Source organism: Telmatherina bonti (genome assembly GCF_933228915.1).
Source record: "Telmatherina bonti genome assembly, chromosome: 5".
Taxonomy (NCBI): domain Eukaryota; kingdom Metazoa; phylum Chordata; class Actinopteri; order Atheriniformes; family Telmatherinidae; genus Telmatherina; species Telmatherina bonti.
Window position 1 is genome coordinate 32,322,278 of NC_136623.1, and position 27,080 is coordinate 32,349,357.

The window sequence follows — 27,080 nt, forward strand, 5'->3', positions numbered from 1 at the left end:
TTGATAAGAGCGTCTATGTTTTCAAAAAGGAATAAAAAGATGATTAACGGTCAAAGATAAATAAATGAATAAATATTATATTTCCTTATGTGCTTGGTACACATTAAATGTGATTTTTGATTGTATTTCTTTGTTCTTTAAAGGCTTTGACAACAACGGGGTGATCGTAGGCCCCCGTAGCACTCGGCAGAGCAACCCAGAGGACCATGCTAGCCACTACTTCAACAGTTACTCTAAGGACATGCTGGTCCAGGTGAGGGTCCAGAATCACGTCTCTCCCCCCATGCTCAGGTGATAGAGCAGTTGTCTCAACCCCACCACTTGTTGGTGTCCTTGGGCAAAATTCAAACTATAAGTTTTCATTATTTCTTATTTTTCTCTGCAAGATTATTCACTGATGACCGTATGAGTGTGATGGAAGTAGGAATCTTCACTTTTTATTCCTTTAAATTGTTCAGTTGTAATCTGCGTATTGGTTTTGGCAAAAGATCTGTTTTATTAACACAATATCAGATCAATATTTTCTCTTTAAGTGTCATAATTATCACCAATTTTTAATATTTTATGGCCAATTAAACCCCATGTTAAGTCTGATGCTGTTTGAAGGAGAAAGTGCTGCATGTGTGTGTGTGTGTGTGTGTGTGATGGGGTGGTGGTTTGTGAGTGTTTGTGTGAGAAACACACTGCACATTGTTCAATAGAACTGCGGTAAAGTGCTGACCATTTACAGTTTTTTAGTTAGTTAAACCGGTTTGCAGAATTGTCCCCATATGTCTCTGGAGATTGGACATGTATCTGTGTGTGGCTGGAAAGTGTGTGTTTGACGTTTGTGTGTTGTTCGCCTGCTAGTTTATCCATGCTCTCTAACCTTGCTGCTCCACACGTAGTCTCTCTGGGGTTTTCGTCCTGCAAGTCCTGCTCTTATTCCCAGCTGCCCGAGCTTTGAAGATGGTTTCTAACTCTCGTGTGTCCTTTCACGCTCAAAACGGCTCTCGCCCTCCTGGCATGTGATCCACCCTGGTACTCCAGGGGTTGGGACTAGAGGCACAGAGAGCAACCAGGAAGAGGAAGTTTTTTTGTTTTTCAAAGTATTTTTTTATTCTGATGTTGTTTTGCCATCTGCTCAGACAGTGATTGAAGCTCCCTAAATGGGGTAAACGTTGGTACTACAGGGACTCTCTGTCATGCTTCAGCCAATTATCAGAGAGACGAAGCGCGAAACACGGAAAAAAAAGAAGAAAGCACATCAATGCAAACATGAATTTGGTTCTGCCAAATATGATTGAAAGCAGAATGAAATGATGTAAATGAAAGCAAACGAATCAAACTGTCGACTCCTTGTCGAGTTAACGTGTGTTTCCTGATCCCTGTTGTGATGGAAGTGCATGTGACTTTGTGCTTTTGTGTGCCACTCTGTTATTAGGCGATGGTAGGAATCCTACAGGGCAAGGCCCGAGGTGGAGAAGAGGAGAGCATCCTCATGCATGACCTCAAGCCATTCCGTATCCTCATCAGTCTTCTGGACAAACCAGAACTCGGTAAAGTTTGTCAGCATGTTGACATCAGGTCACATAAATGTTGGAAAAAAACTGTCGCCTCACTATCTGTCCACTGCGTATCACAAGCATCCCTCTCCTTTCCCCACATCTCTCCAGGGCCCGCCATCCTAGAAGACGTTCTGATCGAGGTTTTCCGGACTCTTCACACACAGTGTCGAGCAGAGTTAGACCTTCAGAACCAGAGTCCGTTCAGCAAAGACCAAACACACCTCAGCAGGTCAGTCCGGCCCGCAGCTCGGCGCTCTGAGCTGTTCAGACCTGAAACGGCCTCAATAATTCCTACATACTGGTAAATGCAGCAAGTTTTACTCTTCATTCCCTGGAGACTTTAAAATGACGTACATGCACAGACATCTTACATTTTAAACATTAATGCTGATAGAAAAATGATGTAAATAGGACTGTTTCATTAGGTGTCGTGTCAAGTTTACAGCATAAAGTGCAATTTATTTTATCGACAAAAGAATACGTTTTGATAATCAGGTGGGACAATTACAGGCAAAGTGTTCGGAGACCAGTTAGCATGTTAGCTGTTAGCACTCCAGTTAGAATATAAGAGAGATTTTTATCATTTTGCTTCAGAAACACGAGCTGCAGCTTTTTACATTTCCTCTCTTTTCCAGTAAACTGCGAGAGAACAAGAAGACGGCAGAACTGATCAAAACGGCCAATCTCTTGTTCAACTCGTTTGAGCCGTACTACATGTGGGACTACATCGCTCGCTGGTTCGAGGACTGCTGCAGGTGTGTGTTTTAAAAGGCTCTTTAGGGAAACTGCTGTCACGTTTTGGAACAACTTTGAGCTAATCTAAAGTCACGCAGGAAGTCTCGGTATGATGGAGTTTAAAAGGAGGAAAGACACTGAATCAGTGTGTATTTGCGCCTGATGTGTTTCTACACTCGTCGATCTGCGTTTTACTTTGTGATTTGTGTTATTTATATGTTGCAGGAGGACGCTGAACAGCAGTGCGTGTGCTGCATGGCATGCTGGGAGTTTAGATGCCTCTGAGCTGTCTTTGGTGGAGTTTTGTCAGCTGGTGGATTTTCTGCTGGACATTGTGTCCTTGGTGAGACTTTTTCCACTTGTTTTTCTTTTATTTTTGTCTTTCTGTCTCTGTCTTCACGTCTCTTCTGACCTCTACTTTCATCTGCATCTCTTTCCTTTCTTCTCTTTGCTTTTTTTCAACCAAATCTCTTTCCTTCTAATAAACTTGTTCTTCTGATACACTTCAACTCTGTTTTATCATTTTTATTCTCTTTATTCTTTTATTTGTTTCTTTTCTGTTGTTTTTCTGGGTTTTCCCTAATTGAACGATGGATGCCACAACACCACAGAATTGCTAGTCAATCTCAGGGCCATTGAAATGTCATGGTTACTAAATATGTGACCAAAGGAAGTAATTAGTTAGATAAGGTTAGTGGACTGCAGTCATGATAGGCCGTTTATGTACTTTTTCCTGAATTAGGCTTAAAAAATGCCTCGTAGTTGTTAAATTTGGGTAAAACCTTCTTAGAAGAGGAACGTTGATGGTAACAGCACAGGGATGGAATAATTTTAAGACATTATTTAAAGTGAAACTTAATTACCATGCAGTCTTTATGAAGCTTAGTAAGGTGTGGGATATTCCTCTTTTCTTTGTTGTTCCTTCTTCCTTTCTTAATATGAACCCTTACTGGTGTCCAGTACAGAACCTGCTTTCTGGTTTTAGGATTTTGGCTTTAGGCTGGGATTAAATCATTGGTTCTTGTGTCATTTATTCTCTTTACTGTTTCTTCCTGTTTCTGTTTCTGTTGTCTTTTTTTTACACATTTAATTTCTTTCAAACTTTCTTTTCCCTTTCCTCCTTGTAATTTTAAACTCCTGCTTGAGCTTTTTAGTCTAAATTTCCCCCTGCCCTCTTGGCACACACACACACACACACACACACCTCTATTATATTCAGCATGTTCACTTTTAAAATGCAGTGATAGACGTTAACAATGTGGCCTCCGCATTGTTGGATTTCTCATTTTAGTTTCAGGTCCAGTTTAGGGATTTTCTTGCCTCTGTGTGTGTGTGATCCTCCTGTCTGTTTAGTGTCTGTTAATACGTATGGGATCCCCACACAGACTCCAAAGTCCTATGTGAGGATTTCATCTCCCTGCCAGTATGTAGTTTGCATCTTGCTGGATATAACGCTCTTCTATAATGTGTTTCCAATCTGAATAGTTTGGAAATTCCACACTTTTATTACCTTGTTGAAAAGCTTTTCTGTGTGTGTGTGAGTGTGTGTGTTGGTCAGAACAGGACGGAGGAGCCTTGTGTGCAGTGAGAGAGTGAAAGCAGACTCTGTGTGTGTGTGTGTGTGTGTGTGTGTGTGTGCTCTGCTTGCTCCTGTCTGTTCAAATGATCTGCTCTTTCTCCTTGAAGCCTACTAGAAGCATGAGGGTAATCTGCCAGGTAAAGTACAGCTCTTTCCTGCTTTTTCACCTCACCCTGCTTCACTGAGGCTACGATAACATTTCTGCAACGTCCTGCCAACATTCCCCTCAGGCCATCTTGTTTGCTTTTGCTGCTTCAAGCGACCATATCACACCGAGCCTGTGGTTTCCATTCATTAACACCGAAACCAGAAGAACATGATCCGAAAGGATTATGATCATTACATGTGGAAAAAACTCACCCAGGCTTGTTTGTTTGGTATGGATCTTGTGAAAATGAAATCTTCGCCCAGTGTGTTTGTGCTTTTTGTCAAGCATGCATGCAGTTTTACGCTACAGCTATTCTCATGTATTTCTAAGAAATATGACAATTTTATGTCATCCCATGATTTAAAGCATATTTTTCTCATTTGAATTTTATTGTTTGCTTTATATTTTATTTTATAAAGGTTTGTTATGCTTGTTGAAATGTGAATAACTGGGTAGATGTGTCCAAATTTCTGTATTTCAGTTAAATTTACACTTAAAGCATCAAACAGCAAGTTTAGCCATAACAGCCTTGATTTATAAATAACATCATGATAAAAAAACATCATGAAAGACTATCATGTTCATCTTCTCCTGTGTGGCCAGCAGCTGCATTCAGATTGGTTTTAGTCATTAGTTTTCCTCAACTTTCCAGGAAACGTACATCGAGATCCAGACGGAGCACCTCCCTCAGCTTCTGCTGCGTATGGTGGCAGCTCTCACCTGTCACCTGCAGGCTCTGGGCCTCGAGGAACTCACCCACTGCCTTCGTCTCTGCTCCAAGATCCTCAGCAAAGTGCAGCCTCCTCTGGTGTCCCCTCTGGCCCTACCCATGGGCCCCCAAGCTCAGGGCCTCTCCAGCAACCTGCCAAACGCTGTAAGGGACAAAAGCAGAGACATGGAGGACAAACAGGTAAGGAAACTTTTCCTTTTAACAGTTGGAAGCTTTTTAAGTGAAGGACAGGCATGAGCAGTAGGATCAACTTTTCCAGAAAATGGAAAAAATGTTTCTTTCCCTTCTCACATCAGCTGCTTGCTGGAGGTAAAACTTGTTCAAAGCACCAAAACTAAAACTAATCCTACGCCAGTCTCTGATACGCTTTTGTCTCTGATTCTTTCAAGTATTTTAAAATCAAGTAGCTCCTCCTTTATGCTGGGACATCAAATCCTCGCTTCCCCCCTTGATCTAGGTGCCCTACAAGTTACTGCCCAGAAACCCATTACTTCAGGCTCTGATGGTGTGTCCTGGTCCCTGAACAGAGTCTCTTGTTGCCCTCTGCCAGCCTTGCGGCCTGCAGCGCAGTTGGCTGGGTGGCCATCCCACGCTCCCTCGACACAAGACTTGTTCAGAACAAAAGGTCTGTTTGGTTTGTAGTAGTCCTCCTGGTCCCTGTCCAGCAACCTGGCTGTTCAAGTGTTTTGGAAGCCACTGATCCGCAATTAAAAGCTCAGCCTCCTTTCCAGAGATGGATAGGGGCAGGATGGATGGGATTAGGATGCGGGAGAAGAGGAAGAAAGGACGAGTTGAATGATGGAAGATGGTTACCTAACAGCTGAGCCCAGCGAGCTTTTTTTTTTTTTTATCCTCAGTGGAAATAGATGAGTAAACTAGCTTGAGATGCCTCCAGGGTGGGCCGTATCCATCAGAGTGGAAAACATCCACTTTATGCCCCACCCCCACCCTGAGGGGCATCTAGAAAACATTGTCGCTAACGTGCCATCTGAGTCCAGGCTACAGTATACGCCTTGATCAAAGTGTAAAGCCCCCAGGCCCCCACAGGACGGCTGTAACAAAGAAATGTAAGAACTTGAATGTGTCGGTCTGTCTGCAGCAGGATGCTACCCCGAGGTTAAGCTCCGTGATAGAAGTCCCTCAGGTCGGACCCAGCAGCTGTGGGCACAGCCTCTCTATTTAAAGCACAATAAACATACAGTGAACTACAGTGATCATGTCTGTTTAGTGACATGATCACTGTAGGCTGTGGCGATATGCTTTCGTCCCTATTCGATAATGATATTTTGCCGATTTGATTTAAATTGCGATTCTCATGATTCCTCGATATTGTTGATTTTTGTAGATTAATAACAAAAAAAATGTACAAAACTTTTTTTACTCGTCATTTTTCTTCAGGAAAACAACACAATAAGCCAGACCATCATTCTGCTGCTGTAATGTCCAAGAAGAAAAGTAAAAAGATCAATAAAAATCATAAAAAATGGCAAAAAAGTTTTGTTTTTTTTAAACAAAACCATTTATTTTAAAATTGTGAAGCAATAAAATCCCGATATTCAATTTTTCGATTTGATTTTCCCACCCCTACTAGATTTGCAACATTTTCTTCCAATTTAATTGTCATCAGATAGTTTTATATGGAGGAGTAAAAGTGCCACAATGTATTAATCAAATAAATATTTAATTAATGTTATAAATGTGTCATTGATTTAATAAATCACTGAATATAAATTAATTTATTAAATCTGTCAGTAATTATTTAAAATTTAAATTAAATGCATAAATATATCATTATTTATTTTACATATGTAATTACATAATTATATATGTGTGTGTGTGTGCGTGTGTATGTATGTATGTATGTATGTGTATATATATCTATATATATATCTATATATATATCTATATCTATATATCTATATATATATATATATATATATATATATATACACACACACATTACATGCAATAAATTGTTTTTTAATGAATTAGTGATATATTTCATTATATATTTATGCATTTAATTTCAATTCTAAATAATAATGACAAATGACAGATTTAATGAATTATTTTTATATTCAATGATTTAATAAATCAATGACACATTTATAAAATTAATTAATTATGTATTTGATTAATACATTGTGACACTTTTACTCTTCCATAGTTTTAGATCTGTTATGGCTTGTACCTGATGTATTTAGATGTATAATTCATGGCTTTAAAAAGCAGCAGCCACAATTTCCTCCTGAACTTCTGATTTTTATAATTCCAACTATGGGGCTTCGCTAATGTCTCAAATAGGAAAGCAAGAACGTTGTGTGCGGCCCCTGTTTTCACATAGGAAGTCTAGTTGCTTAATTTCTCATGAAGACAAGCCCAAATTCAGATTTTTCATGTTCTTCTCGGTCGCGTTGCGCTCATGTTCGCCACAGTTCGAAGCCCGAGACTTTATAGGATAGATGAAGACGTTTAGAACTCGATGCAGCGGTCAGACGGCATTTTTCACTGCCGTCTGACAGCTGATTGCTGGCAGTGACGTCATATTCATGTAGAGATCTGATGACGCAGATCGTGTTCAAGATGATGTTTTATTATTCCTTCAGTGCACTCAGTGGATCAACAAACAACTGATCTGAAAGTTAGAAACTGGATGTGGTGGTTTGTGTGGTTCATGCATGTGTAACGTCTTCATGTCGTGAATTTTACATAATAACATGCAGATGATGAGGTGTTAAAATCCCCCTGCAGACTACAGTCCCATGAAAAGCCATGTCAGGCTGGTAGTTCTGGTGTTAAACATTTATCTTACACCAGCGCAGTGTTACTTTCATGATGACTGGTTGTTAAATCTGGGTTTTCTTTCTGTGTTTTTGCTAATCTACATCGTTCCCCCTCCCTTTGTCTTTCTCTTTCCTTGACAGGCTCATTCTTCCACTCTGGAGATACCTGGCAGTGGGGAGGTGTTCTATGACGGGGAGAACCCTCCCAGCAGTCACTCCCCTGAAAGTGGCTTCACAGATTTTGTCCAGTACCAGAGAGATGGCCCTGAGGAGACACAGCGAACCCCTCATCCCCACCCTGTGCTCAAAACAGGCAGTCGCTCGTCTGGCCTGTGTCAGACCAAGCCTTTAGATAAACCAGTCATGCAGTGCTGCTTGGAGCACTTCCAGCAGTTTCTCTCCCGCCTCGTCACCTTGTATATCATCCCTGGGCAGCTGGAGAAAGCTGAGGGTCAGAGAGGCGAACTCGTGTCCCCAGCGCTGCTGGTTTCAGAGGTCTCCCAGAACGGTGACCACACAGAGTCCTGCTCAGGTTCTGGGATGGTCCAGAGGGAGCGTGTTGCTGCGCTCTCTGCTGCCTGTCAGCTCTTCTTAGAATGCTCCAGTTTCCCAATCTACATCGCAGAGGGCAACCTCAAGTCCTCCCCCACTCCGGAGGAGCAGTCTGGTAAGGCCCGGCTTACTACGTGAAGTACACACACTAGGGCTGTGACACTTCCTGATTCGATTCAATTCAGATTTTTTGGGTGCCGATTTGATTTAAATTGCAATTTTCAAAATTCTTTGATATTGCTGATTTTCATAGATTCTAAACAAACAAAAAAAAAAAAAGAGAACTTTTTTTGCTAGTAATTTTTCTTGATTTCACTGAGGAGAAAACAACGAAGCAGCCAGACCATCATTCTGCTGCTATAATGCCCAAGAGGACAAGTTAAAATATCAATAAAACCAATAAAAATGACAAAAATATTATAGTAGATTAATTTTATTTAATGGAAAATAAATATTGATATTTTTTAACAAAAAAAAAAATCGATTTTAAAATTGTGAATCAAAAAATCCGGATTTTCGATTTTTCAATTCGATTTTCCCACCCCTAACACACACACACTCTTGTAGTCCTTAAAATCAGTCATATTTAAAGACAAGAAGATAAAACATGAACCTTTAGGGTAGAGCTGGGTTGAAAAAAAAAAAAAAAGTTGATTTAAATCAATTTAAATTCAGTAAATCAAATATCGATTCATTAAACTCAGAAATGAGTGATTGACTTTTCTTTCATATTACATTTCCTTTTCTGGTGACATCAGGGATGGTCTTGTGCGACTTACCAGTGCTCGGTGAGGTTTTAGCACATATACACAACTGGGAAGTTGCTTCTCTCCCAGTTCAGCTTCTCTGTCTGTGACGATTATGGAGAGAAATTTGTTTCTTTATTATCCAATCAGATAAGTTAGATTTGAATCCAAAAATGATTTTTGAGACCAAAAAAAAAAGTGAGAATCCAATTTTTTTTGTAGAGATAGCAACAAATTAGGTTCCAATTTAAAAAAATATATATTTGAGAAAGCATACTTCTCCAACTTCCAACTACCAGTCGTTCACTTTAAATCACAGCCAAGTTTTACACACTGCGCCCTGAAATTCACTCACTGGTTAAGCTACTCCGCTCCGGCCATGACGAGCAGACAACCATGTCCCTGCTAATCCGTGTGCTTGGAGCAGCAAGCAAGGCGTTATAATTCATTACTTGTGTTATTATTGTAAATGTATGGCTGGTTGTGGCCAACGATATGTAATGCAATTGATAACTTTTGGGATAGATTTCAAGGCCAGCAGGCTATCAACTTACCTGCAAGCAGGACAGCAAGAGAGAGTTGGGTGAAACGCAGAAGGCGTAGCTGGCGCCCGAGCCGGGTGAAACCAACCAATAGAAACTCTGCTCTCATTCACCAGCGCAGGCCCCGCCCATCAAATGCAGTTAAATTCTCAACCAAAACTTTAGAAGTTGCAAGCAAACAGGACTGATTTGCAAACAAAACTTTATAACTTGTAACCAAATGTTTTAGCTGTAAAGAGAAGAGGAATTATTTTTGTGCACAATGGTTGTAGTTTTTGACTTACAAACATTAGTTTTGATCGAAGAAAACATTAGTTTTGATTGAAGTTGGAGAAGTGTGCTTCTCAAATATATTTTGAGAACCTAATTTGTTGCTATCTCGACAAAAAAAATTGGATTCTCACTTTTTTTTTTTTTGCTCTCAAAAATCATTTTTGGTTTCAAATCTAACTTATTTGATTGGACAATAAAGAAACAAATTTCTCTCCATACACGATCCCAGAGGTGGATTGTAAGCTAAATTATTTAGCTGCTTATTTAATGGAATCCAATCAGGCTGTTGTGAATCGAATCAGATCCATTCAGGAAGCACGTGGCGATACGCAGCCCTGCATCTGAGGGCAACTCAGACCGTTAATGTCCTGTTTTCCACCTTCATGTCTGCAGACGGCGAGCTGGTCCGGCTGCCGGGGTGGCTGCAGACACTGATGGACGCCTGCTGCCTGGCCAGTGACTTCAGCCTTCAGGGCGTCGCCATCTCTCTGCTCATGGACCTCGTCGGACTTACTCAGTCGGTTGCCATGGTGACCGCTGAGAGTGTGGCATCTGCTAGCAGCTCTGAGCCCGCCCAGCCCATGAGTCCCAGCCAGGGTCGTGTAGCCGTCGTCATCAGGCCTCCACTCACTCAGGGAATTCTAAAGTACATCGCAGACAAAACAGACTTCTTCAAGGTAGAGATTATTGTTGCTTCTGATGAACTTCTGTTGTCTTTGTGGCTCTATTTAAAGACACACTACAGAACTTTTGCTATTTTTCCTGTCACGCGCGCCCTATCGATAGCTAATTCAGCATCCATCTTGCATCCTACCTGACCTGTTATCTCTCTCCAACCAGCAAAAGATGATTTTACAAAGACTCGTTTAGTCTCTTTCTCTCTTTCTTTTGCGTTTCTTTGCTAAATCAGCAACATTGTGTGTTTAAAACAGCCTGTTCCTTATTATACTGCGAAGCGAAACTCTGCTGCAACGTCACATTCTGGATGTAAAAGTTATTTTGTGCCGTTTCTCAGCTTTGGCTCGAAGCAGCTCTAGAAATACACATTATAGATGTCACTATGTCATCAAACAAGTGCAGGACACAAAGTTTTCAGGTCAGAAAGTTATGTAATGCATCTTTAACCCTTAAAACTCCAAGACATTTATTGCTATTTTTTGCCCACTCTCTGTATATTAATGTATAGTATAATACATAATTTATCATGTATAATCTCAACCCTTTCATGCACAGTCAACTAATGAACATCTTTTTTTCCAGCAACCTGGGAAATCATATGTATTCTAAAATGATGACATATGGATGGATCAATAGTTATATGAATATTAAAACTAAAAAAAGAAGAAAACGGAAATTGACTGTCACAGAATTTCATTTAAAAAAAAAAACACAGGTCAACAAAGTAAAAGCTTTTTCATTTTTCAACATGTTTCTCTCAGACCTTGGCTATCAGGAGAAAAAGATCCAAAGATTTTAACATAAACAAAAACAAAACTATTTACATTTTTTACATTTTTATGTGCCACTCTGAAACAGTTTCTGCCTAAAACGAGACAGGGGGCTACATCACACATCTCACACTCCCTTTATTACTTTGTTTTCAATACTGGAAGGTAATTATTCCAACTCTTTGGTTACTCCAATTGGATGTCACCATAAAAACAAAAGAGGAAGAAATCTGAGCATATTATTGGCCAAGACCGACAGGAAGTCATCGCAGTTTACATTGAGCTTCAATATGGAGATCCGCTAACATAATTTAAACATTTTTAATCACTAAATGTGATGAATCATGAACGTAACGCGGTGGAATTCACACACAAAGCTCCCGGAAATAAACGCTGCACTTAACCGCTGGATTACAAACCTTCTTAAAAGGCTGGAGTTGTCCCTAGTTGACGATAGATCACCCAAAGAGTGTGGAGTTAATATCCCTTTTCTTTTTTTTTTTTTTCTTTGCTCAGACTGTGGCTCTGATCTTGTGGGACCAACTGGGTGAAGGGACACCTCAGCATCATCAGCGCAGCGTGGAGCTCTTCTACCAGCTTCACAACCTGGTTCCTTCATCCAGTATCTGTGAGGATGTCATCAGCCAGCAACTCATGCACAGGGATAAGGTCAGCACAGTGCACACATTACCAGTCGGGTTAAACTGAAAGAAAACACACACACAGAAATCCCCTGTTTTTCCATCTGGATTCAGCTGCGTCACATCATGCCAGTAAAAAAAGCTGTGGGGGCTCATGTTGAGGACAGCGTCATGGACGTCGCAGTGCATAAAAATATGTTTCTTTTGATAGGCCTGTCGCAATAAGCAATAAGTCAGTTAATAATAAGCATGATAAGAAAAAATGCACGCAGTAAGTTTACTAGACGGAACAATTGTCTTACTTTTGTGTCGCATTTGTTTTAAGACAATATTAACTGAACACGGCAAGGCAACAAACTTTTGTCTGCAACAAACAGACCAGCTCCATCTTCCCGACAGTCCACGATCACTGCGGTGTTTAACCGACAGACTGAATACAAACAGGATCGTGCAACATGGTGTGCACTCAGACATTACGGTTGGTAAAGCCATGCTGTCCTTTAATATTGTTAAAAAGTGACATTTTAAATTGCACAGGCAGTATGAATTGCCTGGATGAACAAACATGTTACAAACGGCAATTTCACAGCTTTACAATGACATGAAAAATGACATACTGAAGGCGCTCAAAGACATTCAGTTTTACTATTCCACCTCTGGTCAAGTCCAAACATGTCCCTTTATATGAGCTTTACCATAGACTATGTAACTGTGTTATATGGTGTAGAGAGACCACATGTTCCAGAAAACCACATTGCCAAAACCCTCAGGAGAAATCCTGATCTGTGGGAACTGGATGAGCATAAAGTAGTCTGCACATCGAGCTAAATGTTGAGTATGTTGAGCTTTAAAAGGGTGTACTTGCATTTTTATGGCATTATTGTTATTTTAGTTGAAAATTATCTCAAAATGACAATAATAATCGCTTCGCGCAATATTATTGTCCATCGCAATAATTTCTGACACAATAATCGCATGGCAAAATTTGTTACCGTGACAGGAATATGTTTTGTATGTGAGTGCTGATAAGCTGAACAGCCAACCATAAAACACAAGGTGTTATATGAAAAGTTCATTGATTCATTAATTTGTCAGGATATACAGCTGAACCCATGATATGAAACCAGGCAAAAGATGGAGGAAGAAAACTGCGTTTTTGATCAGAGCTTTAAGCTCCTGCAGGCTGTTACACCGTTGTATCTGAGCCTCCTAAAACTTCTGTAAATCCATTAGTAAATATCTTTTTTATTTCAGAGAATACGTTTGGCGGCTCATGTGAAGTTCTCTGTGTTGTGGCATTTAACACGAGATCTGAACATCACCAAGTCTTCTCCTTTTAGCCGCACATTTGACAGGTACGTTTAAATCCGTCAAGCACGTAGAAACTATGCAGACGATGTGGGGTTTTTTTTTCTTTTCTTAACTTCTACTGCATCATTTTATTTTCACACTATTTTCTCTCCTCCCTTGTTCCCTCCCTGTCTTTCAGGTCTCTGTTCATCATGCTGGACAGCTTGAGTTACTGGGATCCGTGCACCAGTGCGGTGGGTCGGGCTTGGCTGAATCAGGTCCTTCAGAGACATGACATTGCACGGGTCCTTGAACCACTTCTGCTGCTTCTGCTCCACCCCAAGACCCACAGAGTCTCTATTCAGAGGGTCCAAGCACAGCGCCACTTGCCCCGAGTGTTCCCGGATCCACCTGAACAGGATGGATCCGAACCAGTCTACACCAGAGATTCTGGCTTCTCGGACAGTGAGCACTGGATGTTATTTCTATGATAAGAACCTCTGCATCAGATTAGCTCTTTTTTTAAAGTGTTATTTCCTCTCTTTTTCCCCTCCATTAGACTTCAGTCAGATCCAAAGTGAAAGGCTTGGACAGGAGGAGCTCCGAGGCCTGATAATGAGTGACATGGAGCCTTTCTACCTGACCGTCAACCCTTTGAGCGACAGCTTGTCCATTTTGAGTCTGAGCAGTGAGAACTTGCAATTAGCCGGTGAATATCAGCCTGCTGACCAGCAGGGGGAGCCACAGAGTTCAGAGTCCAGTGGTTCTCATTCATCGACAGTGGAAAACGGCAGCTTCGAGGAGGCGGACGGGGTCTGCAGCGCGGCAAATGGCTCAGAGCGACAGCCTGGCTCGTCAGATGACGTATCTGAGGACTCTGTGGAGGAAGCTGTGTCCTGTGTCGTTAAAGACCTCATCGATAGAGTTCTAAGTTTAATAGATGAGGAATCTCACGAAGCATCATCTCAGCCTGAAAACTGGCCCCAAACTGATACTGATAGTACTTCTTCAGAGTCCTCCGCTGGTCCTCGAGTAGACTCATGCCCTCCTCACAACTCCAGCCACCAGACCGTCCCGGAGATTTTAGCTGGAGGCACGCTGGAGTTCTTCTCTGTCGCGCCAGCTGATACATCAGCTGAAGAGCGGCACAAAGAGGGCATCGCCCGCCATAGTTCATCACCCTCCATCGTCATGCTGCCTGACAGCTCGGATCCAGCCACTCCTGACCACACTCTGCAGGTGGAGGACCCTCAAGCCCGCAAGCGTAGCCATAGCAGCACTCAGCTCAGCCTCAAGGGGAAAATCATGGAGCGGCTCGCGGACAAGTCTCCCGGGGCAAAGCCGAAGATCAAGAAGGCAAAGAGGAAAGAGGAGGAGAGGCAGCGGAAAGCGGCAATTCAAGCCGAAAAGCTGCGTCCGCCCAGTATTTTCTTCGGGGACAGTTTGGATTTGGAGAACTGGTACAGCTGCGGAGAAGGTGAGGTGTCGGAGATCGAGAGCGACTCCGGCTCGCCGAGTGGGGGCTCAGGAGGAGCCGTCGGTGGCGTCAGCGTCGCAGGACGCAGGTCTTCCGCTGCTCCACCTCGTTTTAACATCCATCCTCTCTACCAGCACGTGCTTCTCTACCTCCAGCTGTACGACTCCTCCAGGGCCTTGCACGCCCTGTCGGCCATCGCAGCCATGCTGAGAGCTGCCCCCTCCGGCTTCGTGAGCGCCATCTCCACCACCAGCATCAATAACACCTACACACCGCAGCTCTCTTTGCTTCAAAACCTGCTGGCCCGTCATAGGGTCTCCGTCATGGGCAAAGACTTCTACTGTCCCATTCCCCAGGACTCCCACTCCCATTCCTTCCGCAGCGCCATGTACCTGGAGATCATCATCTCGCTCTGCCTCTACTTCCTAAGAAGCTATTACTCGGCCCATGTGACGGCAGGCCCTCAGGATTTGGCAGGGAACAGGGCCATGCAGCTGACCAGTGTGGAGGTCTTGACTCTTCTCTTCAGCGAGCTATCCAAAGTCACAGGCGGCTCGGCGAAGGGCTTCGCTAGTTTCATCAGCGACATCCTCTCAAAGTGCAAAGTTCAGAAGGTGATTCTTCACTGCCTGCTCTCCTCTATATTCAGCGCTCAGAAGTGGCACGAGCAGCGGACGGCAGGCGTTAACGTGGCCACCGTGGAGGAAGGTCTCTCCGAGGACAGCGTCATCAACCTGTCAGAGGACCAGATAGACAGCTGTAGCGCCGTCCAGTCCCAGCTGCTCCGGCTGCTGCAAAGTCTTGTTGTTCTGGAGCACAGAGTGCTGCTGCCACCTGATGAAGGGGAAGGCGGACCTGTGGGAGGAGGGACAGGTGGTGGAGGGACTGGAGGAATTGGAGGGGCAGGGTTTGAGATCTTAGGTGGGGAAGTGGAGCATGTGAATCCTCAGCAACCAATGACATCACTGCAGTACCTCCATGGACAGCCTATTACAGCACAGGGGATGTTCCTGTGTGCGGTGATCAGGGCCTTGCATCAGCACCACGCCTGTAAGATGCATCCCCAGTGGATCGGACTCATCACTGCCACTCTGCCTTATATGGGGAGAGTGCTGAGGAGGGTGGTGGCCTCGGTGACCCTGCAGCTGTGCAGAAATCTGGATAATCTTCTCCAGCAGTACCGTTATGAGATCGGGATCACTGACTCGAGGTAACGAGGTTTAAAAGGCTCCCATTCACAACACGCTTCAGTACAAATGACATAGCCAGGACTCGGCCACCAGATGGCGCCATTTACCATCATATATATAACAGCTCGCCTGTTTGTCTTGTTTACTTTTGCTTTTATAAAATTCTGAATATTTGTTTTGATAAAAAAAATGCTGTTTTTTTTCTCCAACTGTCTCTTAGACCACAGTGGATGGCTCTTTGTATTCCTCCTGACTTGATTCTGACTGTGCTGGAAGGGGTAACAGCCATCATCCATTACTGCCTGCTGGATCCCACTTCCCAGTACCACCAGGTGAGGGCAGCATGCACCAAGGGATAGAAATTCATCGAAAAGTGATAATAGTTATTTGAAATTTATTGAGAGGATACATCTTGTTTTCAAGGGGGTCCTCAACACAGACAGACAGATACAAATAACAATACAGTCCTTACTTAGACATAACCACAGCATTCACACGAGACAAAAGCTCTCATTTCCCCTATAAATCCAACCCTCGGTACAAGCAAAATAAAATACATTTACCAGAAAAGTACAGTATATCCATGGACATGGACATTTAAATAACAGTCATGATGGACCATTGCACTGCATAACTCAAAGTAAAATTGTTTAGAAGTTTACAACAATATCAGAAGCAAGAGCAAGTTGTTTGTAAGGATTGCGGTACGTTGTTCATTTCCAAGTTGTCAACATGCACCTGATTGACTGAAACCTTTATGATTTGAGACTTTAATGGATGTTTTGACCTTTTGTAAACTTATAAATACATGTACACTACTTTTCAGTGTTTAAATACTTGTTACATGACAGGTTGCTCTCTAAAAAAAAAACCCCAAAAGAAGTGTCTGAACCATAAATGCTTTGGTTCAGTGGCAGCTTGTATCTAAACAGTCCTCTTCATCATACTGGTCACTTTATGGGACACATATATGTTGGATGATTTATATATTGGTATACCCACCACTGCTGTTGGCTTTGGTTTCAATATATTGTTTGAGATGAAGGAATTATACTTAATACTTGCATTAATGATTAAATGAATATAGTGAACGATACTTTATTCCAGAGGGAATTTGCAGATTTTTATAACAGTGTAGCATAAACTTTTCACATTTTCTGCAAATTTAACCCAAAAGTTAAATCAGACAACATTAATTTTGTCCTTTGAATAGATTGTCTGAGGCTTTTCTAGAAGCTTCTGCAGGTAAAAGTTAAGTGACCTGAGGTTAATATTTACATGTTTCTCATGTGTATCTGATGTTTTTTTGGGGCTTTTCTGTTTTTATTCTTGGTCTTTTCTTGTTTGGGTCCAATTTTGTTTTTTTTTATTTCAGAGCTGCTTCCTGTGATTTATTAATTTTAATCACAACAAAAAGGAAAGAATTTATAAAGTAGCTGATCAGTCAGTGCATCCCTAATATTTCCCTTGCATGATCCTCACCACTTTGAATGTCTCGTTGCATTTTATGTTATCAGTTGCAAGTGAGTGTTGATCAGAAGCACCTGGCCGAGGCTCGATCAGGCATCCTGTCCATCCTGCACACCATCATGTCATCTGTCACCCTGCTGTGGAGCATCCTGCACCAAGCTGACAACTCCGACAAGCCGGCTGCCGCCTCTGCAGCCTCCACTTCCAACATTAACCTGGGCTCCACAAAAGTATGTTAAACCGTGTATCAGCCAAGCAACAAAGTAGATGTTGTTTTCCAGTTTTTTACTTTAAAGTGGAACTATTATGTGCATTTCAGGCTAATTTATTTTAATTTCTGAGACCAGAAAGGCTGAGGTTAATCGAGTTATTGTCAATAACTTTATTTACTTCAGACCGACCCTCTCTGTAGGCTGTCAGATCAGCCTGTGGGCAAAATGAGTGGACTGAGACTCTTCCGCATTAAGCCCCGCCTCCCGCCACTGCACTATTCAATTCAATTCAATTCAACTTTATTTATATAGCGTCAAATCACGGCAATGCCATCTCAAGACGCTTTACAGACAGAGGGGAAAACATAATGAAGGCCAATTCATAATAGCCTATATAAGGAAACCAACAGATTGAGTTGAGTCCAACTCAATCTCCCATCCTGAGCAAGCACACTGGCGACAGTGGGAAGGAAAAAACTCCCTTTTAACAGGAAGGAAACCTCCGGCAGAACCCGGCTCAGGACAGGCAGCCATCTGCCTCTGCTGTGTGGGGGGAAGAGGACAGAAAGACAACAGACAACAGGAACTGCTGCTCCCGGCCAGGGAGACCTGCTGAGACAGGAGACATACATGTTAATGATGCAACACTGTTATGGGGGGAGTAAAAGAAAGAGATAAAGAGAAAAAGAAAGAAGCTCAGTGTATCAGGAAATGTCCCTCAGCAGTCTAAACCTATAGCAGCATAACTAAGGGATGCTAACCATCCCTAGCTATAGGACTTATCAAAAAGATAAGTCTTCAGCCTAGTCTTAAAGGTGGGGAGGGTGTCTGCTTCCCTAACACTAACTGGGAGCTTATTCCATAAGAGAGGGGCCTGATAACCAAAGGCTCTGCCTCCTGCTCGGCTCTTTGAGACTCTAGGAACCACAAGTAAGCCTGCAGTCTGCGAACGAAGTACTCTGCTTGGTATATAAGGAACAATGAGGTCTTTGATATATAGTGGTGCTTGGTTGTGGAGGGCTTTATATGTAAGGAGAAGGATTTTAAATTCTATTCTAGATTCAACAGGCAGCCAATGAAGAGAGGCTAAAACTGGAGAAATATGATCTCTCCTGCTGGTTCTGGTCAGGACTCTGGCTGCAGAATTCTGGATCAGCTGAAGGCTTTTCAGGGCATATTTAGGACAGCCCAGTAATAGAGAGTTTCAGTAATCTAGTCTCGAAGTAACAAAAGCGTGAACCAGTTTTTCTGCATCACTCTGAGACAGAATGTCCCTAATTTTGGCTATATTACGTAAATGAAAGAAGGCTGTTTTAGTAACCTGCTTAATATGTGGACCAAAGGACAGGTCAGGGTCAAATATTACTCCAAGGTTTCTCACTGTAGCACTGGAAGCTAAAGTAATGCCATCCAGGTTCATTACAAAACTGGAAAATTTAGCTCTGAGTTTTTCAGATCCAACGAGAATTACTTCAGTCTTATCTGAGTTTAAGAGGAGCGCGCACCGCACCTGCTTTCGCTGTCATCTCTTAAACAGAAGGATTAGGCTCATATGAACTCAATAAAAAAACAAACTACAATGTCAACACATAGCATACAGCCCTACATGTTCGAACCTGAATCCAACCCTGAAAACTAAGTGGAAAACAGCAACCCACAGCAACGAATGCAGCAGGATGTCTCTCTTTGGTAAACTCACCAGCCATCGTTGGAAATAACTTGATTTGACGTTTTCCACCCGCCTGATGTATTTGTACATGCCCTTGTTAACCAGTAGAAGGTAACCAATCACCAAACCTTATCCCCCGGGACGTCACAAGGATTTCCAAGTAGAAAAAACTCTCTAAAACGACGCGTTTTTCGTCGCCATGGAAACCGAACGGAGAGCGTGCTGGAACTCAAACTCAAACATGCGTTTAGGTGATAAAAAAACAGTGCCGTTCACATTTCTGATGAGGATTCAACACTGTAACACTGTAGAAAGCTCAGAAAACTCCAAATACCATAATAGCACCCCTTTAAGAGTCAGCCTGTTCCAGTGGCAGAAAAGTGTTCTAGACTATTAATGATGGATGAAATGATAAAAACTTGGAGTGATTTGATAATCTGAAAATTTGACAGAACCTTGGTGTGTTTTGCTGGTATGCAGTTTTTTTTTCTTTTTCTTTTTTTTTCCCCAACACGCAAGATGCTCTGAATGTTCTTGATAATGGGGACATTATGGATGAAATGATTCATGCTTCATATAACTTCCCTCTGTGTGATTAACAGAACCTCCGTCAGCAGATCTTGGAGCTGCTTGGTCCAATTTCCATGAACCACGGAGCTCATTTCATGGCAGCGATAGCCTATGTTTGGAATGAACGGAAGCAGGTCAAGACCCCAGTGAGAAATAAGGTACGAGTGAAGACTTTCACCAGTATTTCCAGGCTGAGCAAAGTGCTATCTGTTTCCCCGGACAGTCTGAAGTAAAGTGTTGTTGAGGGTGACGCATGACTGCCGTGGCTGAAACAATCTGAGAGCTCCAGATTCCAGGGTTTTAGAGTTTAGATTGCTGTTTTTTAGTATTCATGGAGATGATGGTTTCAGGTGATTCCAGTAGCCAGTGAAGAGCAGCTTCTACTGGTTGAGCTGGTGCGCTCAGTGAGCGCCATGCGCACCGAGACGGTCATGCAGACGGTCAAAGAGGTTCTAAAGCAGCCGCCTGCCATTGCAAAAGACAAGGTGGGTTATCTTTACTGTTTAATGCTCAGCTGAAACTGTTTAATCTTGTTTCCCCACAGCAAGAAACTCTCCAGTGTAATTTCACATCATAGTTTTTCATTTTTACTCTGTGATGCTAAAAGCGGAACATTTTCATTCTCATGATGAGTGATTATGATGAACAGTGATGTTTATCTAAAGAACACCTAAAATATACATGGACTTGCCATGTTTTTTGTCTGTTTTTTATTTTAATCCAAAGTGTATGAATTAATTTGTGCCTTGCTGCTCTCCAGAAGCACCTTTCTTTGGAGGTCTGCATGCTGCAATTCTTCTATGCTTATGTACAGAGGTGGGTGCACTGCTTCATGTCCTTACTGTTTAACACAAAGGATCCTGTCGTCTTGTCGCTTTAAAACCCACTAAAACATGTTTGTATTTCTGCTTATGCCGTCTTTGTGTCCCAGGATTCCCATTTCCAATTTGGTTGACAGCTGGCCGTCTCTGCTGGCGCTGCTGAAGGACTCTGTGCAGCTGGGTCTGCCTGCTCCTGGACAGTTTCTGATCCTGGGGTTGGTTTGTCCGCATGACTCTTCCCCAGATCTGCTTGTTCTCACCAGATTGTTAAAATTGGATGCATTATGCTTAAACTAGCGTGATTGTGGACATTGTTGGTTCAGTGAGTGTACAGAGCGCGGCTCCAGTATAAGTTATTGAACCTGCTTTGTTTCTTTTGTCTCCAGAGTTCTGAATGAGTTCATCTTGAAGAACCCCAATCTGGAGAACAAGAAGGACCAGCGAGAGCTTCAGGTAGTTAATGCAGTTTGTTAGACTACTTTTTTATTTTTAAATTTGATTTTTTATTGAGCATTAGTGGTACAAGGTGTGTAGGAAGACACATTTACAGAGAGAGAAAACAAACCAGAGCAGTGTTCACATCAGCATTTTCTAATAGTAATTCCCCATCCTAGAACATGGGGACATCCACAGTGATAAGGACTTTCATGAATATACAATATGTACATATTTATATCTATATGTATACATATGTATACATCAGGACGAGGAACCACTTCACCCAGAGTAAAAGAAACTGTCTCTGAGCAACATTTCCTACCTCGGCTTGTTCTCTGTGTGTTCAGGACGTTACTCATAAGGTGGTGGAGGCCATCGGGACGATAGCTGGCTCCTCTTTGGAGCAAACCACGTGGCTGAGGAGAAACCTGGAGGTGAAGGCGTCTCCTCAGATAGTTGTGGATGGAACCAACCTGGAAGCTGACGTAGAAGGTAATCAGTTCACAAGAACCTGCTGCTTCAGTCTTAGACATGCACATAAAGGAGTAGCAGCAGTGCCAAAAGCTCAGCTGATGCCTCCGTCTCTGGATACCGACGTACCGAAGCTATCGCTAATGTTTGTCTAACATGAATGACCGAATCCTTCAGATCATGTCAGAAGCTCATGTGGGATCTTTTAGAAGTTGAATGAAGTGTCATCGTTGTGGATTAACATAATCCAGCTAAAGTTCAGCCTTAATTTTAATGGCAAATAGGTTTATGTGGCTAAAGTCAAGTAGCGAGTTAGTCTGAGATGTCTTGCATGCTTCAGCACGGCAGTTTTGTGATGAGCTGTCGCTGCCGCTAACGTTTCAGATGTGTGTGTTTTTATAGATTTAATGCTCACAGTGATGGAGGCCTCCAGCTTCACTCCATCAGTGTACAGCGTTCACGCCCTCACACTGTTGGCCGAGGTAAAACACCAGAGTGTGTGTGACTGAGCTGGACCCTTTAGGTCCGTGGCTCGGCCACCCACTCCCATTTTCCTTCCTCAACTGTCTCAATCTTCTCTCTCTCATATTTACCAGCAATGTTTGGGCCTGTTGCTGTCAAGCACACTAACACAGTTCAGTGACTTCTTCCCAACCATTAAATCATTAATAATAAACCAATAAATCATATTATTGGTTTAGCTGGAGCTGTGGGAAGCATCACCTTGCTGCAGCTCAGTGTGGGTTTAATTAATGCGGATGCCTGCGCTTCACTGATATGACAACTTAGAGATTTCTGCATTTTAACAAGGCAGAATATGAGAAGTCAGCTGCGGCGCTTCAGCTGGTAGGAGCCTCGCTCGCTGCTGTGATGCCGTGTCTGTGTATTTGTACACTTTCTCAGCCATTTTAGTTGTTTTTGAAGCCCTTTGTGTTGAGAGAAAAACAGAAACCATTAGAGAGAAGTCTGCACCCACTGAACAATGGATGTGATTGTCAGGTGCTGGCTCATCTGCTGGACATGGTGTTCTACAGTGACGAGAAGGAGAAGGTCATCCCCCTGTTGGTTAACATCATGCACTATGTAGTGCCCTACCTCCGCAACCACAGGTCAGAATACACCTCTGTTTGTCTGTTTTCTCATCATGTTGTGTACCTTCAGCCTGAAACAAACTGTCTGGTTTTTTTCACCAGAAAAAAAAAAAAAAAGCTGAATTTGTTCGGGAAATGATGAACAGAACCGAACTGCCAAGTTTAAAATGAGCTGCAGCTTCCAGTGGAAACGGCGTACATGACAGTGTGCTGTTTTATGTCTCTTTTGACAGTGCACACAACGCCCCCAGCTACCGGGCTTGCATCCAGCTGCTGAGCAGTCTAAGTGGGTACCAGTACACCCGCCGTGCATGGAAAAAGGAAGCCTTTGACCTCTTCATGGACCACACCTTCTTTCAGATGGACGCCTCCTGCGTGAGCCAGTAAGTAAAGGAGGAGGAAAAATAATACATATATAGGCATAAAACAGCTAAAACATAAACTTAACAAGAAGTGAATGTAAAGACGGCTCCCCGTCGGTTATTATGGCCATCAGTGCCTCACGTGAATGGATGGTCTTGGCAGTCTGCCTTGTGCTGACAGGGTACCTCAGGCACAGCGGAGGCGCATGCTAAAATGGAAGTAAACATATTTTATCTTAGTTTTCTATTAAATAATATGAAGTGAAGGGATCTGTTGAACTTTGTGTTCATGCAATATTGCTGTAACATTATTTCCTTCATTTCCAGCTGGAGAGCCATCATCGACCACTTGATGACTCATGACAAGACCACATTTAGAGACCTCATGAGTAAGCTTTTACATTTTCTCATCTTCATCTATAAATAGATACAAATATATTACCTACTACATCTTATTTAAGCTAATTTTCGCAGAAGTCATTTTGCCTTTAATACACTGTTTTCTTATTTATTAGGCGTATCCTGTTTTTGTCCATTTTCCTTTTATAAACGTTCCAAATGACATTGAATATAAGTTAGATACCAGTAATGAAAATTGTACTTTTTACCAATTACTCAAAATCCAGTTTACAAATTCTTCTGCATGACTGGTTGTAAAGACCTGAAAATATTGCGGGTTTCAGCTCCATCTGCAACATCTGCAACATCTGCAGCTGGATGCTCTGATATCAACCCAAAATAGATCTTCCTTTTCAGGGTGTTCACTGCTTTTCAGTAGGTTTGACGTCAAGAAATGATGCTTTCAACACCACGAGTTTAATCTCTTTTAAGCAGCCAAATACTGAATGGGATTTTTGCAGAAAAAATGCTTCTTCTGTTCATAAGGTGGCAGGAAATGGTCGACTGTAAACTGCAGAGGTCCTGTAGAGACTTATCTTCTCTTTCCCCGTTACCAAGTGAAAATTAGTCTTCATGTGTTTCAGAATCCATTGCAAGTGTTTTTCTCTCTGAACACTGACTAAGTGTAGGAGACATGTAGACGAGGAGAGGGTGCACGGTGGTGGTTTACGTGTGACTGGGCGTCTGCTTGCATAAGCATATACAGTTCTGCTCATATGTATTCATCCCATTTCATTAAAGAAAAGGCTGAATTTACAACAGTCACTCAAATAACTGGAGACTTAAAAAAGGAACAATAACTAAAAATTTACAAAAATATAATTTAGTAATATAAGACAAAGTTTTTTCATTTAATTGAGTTGAAGAAAGAAAAAAAAAAACCCAAAAACAAATGTGTCCTGGACAAATGAGAGACTTTTCTGTTGAACAGTGGGACAAAATACCTGTCAACAGGTGCAGAAGTCTGACTGAGAGGAACAGAAAACACCTGACTGGAGCGGAAACATTAAAGGATTGTTCAACTAAATATTAGTTTATGAGTGATGTAATATGTAATAGATGATCTTATTTGTTTGCTTTTTGAAAAAAATATTTCTATTGAACCAGAATTGGAAAATGATGTAATGATTTTCATAAAATTTTTATTTATTATTACTTTAATCAATTTCAACTTATTTTACAGGCAGCTGTTTTTTTCCTTCTTTAATGAAAGGGTATGAATAAATATGAGCACAACTGTATGTGATGCAGATGAGAGTTAGGGGGGCGTAGTCGCCATACTTTTGTTGACCGCTGTCATTCATTCATGCGCTTTGTTATATTTATTGCATGCTCTCCCAAAGCAATAACAGCGCAACTAGGATGGATAAACGGAAAGTTTTAACCAGCGAGTTAAACAGACAAAAATTATGAGCTTTATATTTTCTGTCTGTTTAAAATGCTGGTTAAAACAATCCATTTATCCATCCTAGTTGCACTGTTATTGCTTTGGGAGAGCATGCAATAAATATAACAAAACGCATTCCTGGATATCAGCGTATTTTTCATTGAAGTCCTTTACAAGCGATCCCGAGGACCTTGTAATTGTAAAAACTGGTATTTTAATAACACATCAAATATGGACAGACTGGAACCTACATGTTTTTTTTTAAAAAAAACTATCTAATTATGATTGTAGGTATTTTTTAGTTAATTTACTTTGAAAATATTGAAAATCTTACATACTCCACCTTTAATGAAACTCACAAAGGGAACTAAAGATCAAACCTGGTGAGATTTTAACAGACAGAAGGGAAAACACAAACACAGAAACACTAAAACCTAAATGTTTAGTTAACTCAGCCAGTGAACTACGGTGCAGGCAGATTGTAATGATCCCGTGTGTTTGCCTTTAGCTCGGGTGGCTGTCGCTCAGAGTAGCTCTCTGAGTCTGTTCACCAACAGAGATGCTGAGCTGGAGCAGAGGGCCATGCTGCTGAAACGGCTGGCTTTTACCATCTACAGCAGTGAAGTTGACCAGTACCAGAAATACCTGCCAGACATACAAGGTACACACACACACACACACACACACACACACACACACACACACACACACACACACATCTCACCAGCACAGTGTCAGAATGTTGTATTAGGTGCTGATGATGATGATGATGATGATGATGGAGGCTGAGCTGGTTTACTGCCTGTCACCTGAAAAGCAGCAGATCGCCAGACATGTTTGTGTGTGTTTGTTTAGAGCGCCTGGTGGAGAGCCTGCGTCTGCCCCAGGTGCCCATTCTTCACGCTCAGGTGTTCCTGTTCTTCAGAGTGCTGCTGCTGCGCATGTCGCCTCAACACCTCACGTCTCTGTGGCCCACCATGATCACTGAGCTGGTGCGTACCGAATGCTGTCCCGTTTGTCATTTTTACACACATACACTCACACCGCCGTCCGGTTCTCTGCAGGTTCAGGTCTTTCTGCTGATGGAGCAGGAGCTAACAGCAGATGAGGACATATCAAGGTACACTACCTGCTGGATTGTTGCAGAAACTGATCATAAATAACTCCTCCTCTTCCTCCTGTCATGAGCTCTCCAACCTGTTCCTCTGTAGGACATCAGGGCCGTCTGTTGCTGGGTTGGAGACCACGTATTCTGGAGGGAACGGCTTCTCCACCTCCTACAACAGCCAGCGCTGGCTCAACCTTTACCTCTCTGCCTGCAAGTTCCTGGATCTGGCCTTGGCTCTGCCTCCTGAGAGCCTGCCTCAATTCCAGATGTCAGTTCAGATGAATCTCATTTACAAAATATAGGAATGAGCCAGGAGATCAATAGCAGACCTTTTAAGCTGAAATATGGACCTGCTTGTTGATATTTATAAAGCTGCAGAGACAAATCAAACTGGTTTTGTTATGTTACAGGTACCGCTGGGCCTTCATCCCAGAGGCTTCAGATGATTCAGGGTTGGAGGTGAGACGTCAGGGGACTCATCAGAGAGAATTTAAGCCCTACGTGGTCCGTCTGGTCAAGCTGCTGAGGAAGCGGGCCAAGGTATCTCATCCTACCTGCATCTGTCTGTCAAAAGCAGGAAAAGTCTTAAATAACGTTCTCTTTCGCCGTAGAAAAACCCAGAGGAGGACTGCTCGACCCGAACCCTGTCCTGGGAGCCGGGCCACCTGATGATAACCCTCTACGTCATCCGCAGCATGGAGCAGCTGCTGCCCTTCTTCAACCTGCTGAGCCAGGTGTTCAACAGCAAGGCCAGCAGCCGCTCAGGTCCCAGCTACTCCCACAACTCCGCCGACTCCTCCTTTCCCGGCCACAAGGAGGGGCACAAACTGGAGAGCCAGAAGGTCTTCTGGAGTCGTGCTCGACAGAACATCGAGGAGATGGTGGAGAAAGACTTTCTAGAGGGACTTATCAAGACGTGATGACATGGGAGGGAGGGGGAGATTAACACATAACTGACCACTAGTGAAAAAACCTCAACTTGTACATTCAGCAACAATAATGGGGGATCTCAAAACCCCGGTGTGTAAATTCTTTTTGTATTTATAATGACTTTACTTTTGGAAAAACTGCTGTATTTAATTTTAATTATTTGTAAATATGGATCCGTTTGGATGAGTTTTAACATTTCATGTGGGTCCTTCAGGACGGAGTGAAGATGCTGTGGCATTCCATATCAATGTGACTTAATAAAAAAAAAGGTTTCTAATAAGAAAACTACTGTTGATATGTGGATGTTTATAAACTACATGTCTTATTTCATCATTCACACTAACAGAAACAGTCTGCCTCCGGATAATAAAGGGATGAATAGATAGTCGTGTATTTGACACTTGCTGTGCAGTAAACCGCTGACCGCTACAACCCAGATCTGCAAGAGACTGCAGGAGGGAACATAAAATA

At 42.4% G+C, this 27,080-nt stretch overlaps 1 protein-coding gene across 1 annotated transcript in view; it reads left to right on the plus strand.

Annotated features, from left to right (window-relative positions):
- dop1a (DOP1 leucine zipper like protein A) overlaps positions 1 to 26,767 on the plus strand; it is a 36,490-nt gene extending 9,723 nt beyond the window's left edge. The window contains exons 8-38 of the mRNA XM_079240696.1: positions 144 to 253; positions 1,424 to 1,538; positions 1,656 to 1,776; positions 2,183 to 2,302; positions 2,508 to 2,625; positions 3,969 to 3,998; positions 4,662 to 4,919; positions 7,664 to 8,189; positions 10,029 to 10,312; positions 11,600 to 11,752; positions 12,979 to 13,079; positions 13,214 to 13,479; positions 13,574 to 15,701; positions 15,902 to 16,013; positions 17,199 to 17,381; positions 19,635 to 19,760; positions 19,953 to 20,087; positions 20,363 to 20,418; positions 20,534 to 20,638; positions 20,810 to 20,876; positions 21,209 to 21,353; positions 21,735 to 21,814; positions 22,332 to 22,441; positions 22,657 to 22,806; positions 23,113 to 23,174; positions 25,080 to 25,232; positions 25,427 to 25,563; positions 25,636 to 25,691; positions 25,783 to 25,947; positions 26,090 to 26,219; positions 26,291 to 26,767. Of these exons, the coding sequence (XP_079096822.1) occupies positions 144 to 253; positions 1,424 to 1,538; positions 1,656 to 1,776; positions 2,183 to 2,302; positions 2,508 to 2,625; positions 3,969 to 3,998; positions 4,662 to 4,919; positions 7,664 to 8,189; positions 10,029 to 10,312; positions 11,600 to 11,752; positions 12,979 to 13,079; positions 13,214 to 13,479; positions 13,574 to 15,701; positions 15,902 to 16,013; positions 17,199 to 17,381; positions 19,635 to 19,760; positions 19,953 to 20,087; positions 20,363 to 20,418; positions 20,534 to 20,638; positions 20,810 to 20,876; positions 21,209 to 21,353; positions 21,735 to 21,814; positions 22,332 to 22,441; positions 22,657 to 22,806; positions 23,113 to 23,174; positions 25,080 to 25,232; positions 25,427 to 25,563; positions 25,636 to 25,691; positions 25,783 to 25,947; positions 26,090 to 26,219; positions 26,291 to 26,599 (6,611 nt within the window). The 3' untranslated portion in view covers positions 26,600 to 26,767. The remainder of the gene's footprint in view (positions 1 to 143; positions 254 to 1,423; positions 1,539 to 1,655; positions 1,777 to 2,182; positions 2,303 to 2,507; positions 2,626 to 3,968; positions 3,999 to 4,661; positions 4,920 to 7,663; positions 8,190 to 10,028; positions 10,313 to 11,599; positions 11,753 to 12,978; positions 13,080 to 13,213; positions 13,480 to 13,573; positions 15,702 to 15,901; positions 16,014 to 17,198; positions 17,382 to 19,634; positions 19,761 to 19,952; positions 20,088 to 20,362; positions 20,419 to 20,533; positions 20,639 to 20,809; positions 20,877 to 21,208; positions 21,354 to 21,734; positions 21,815 to 22,331; positions 22,442 to 22,656; positions 22,807 to 23,112; positions 23,175 to 25,079; positions 25,233 to 25,426; positions 25,564 to 25,635; positions 25,692 to 25,782; positions 25,948 to 26,089; positions 26,220 to 26,290) is intronic.
- The last annotated feature ends 313 nt before the right edge of the window (positions 26,768 to 27,080 follow it).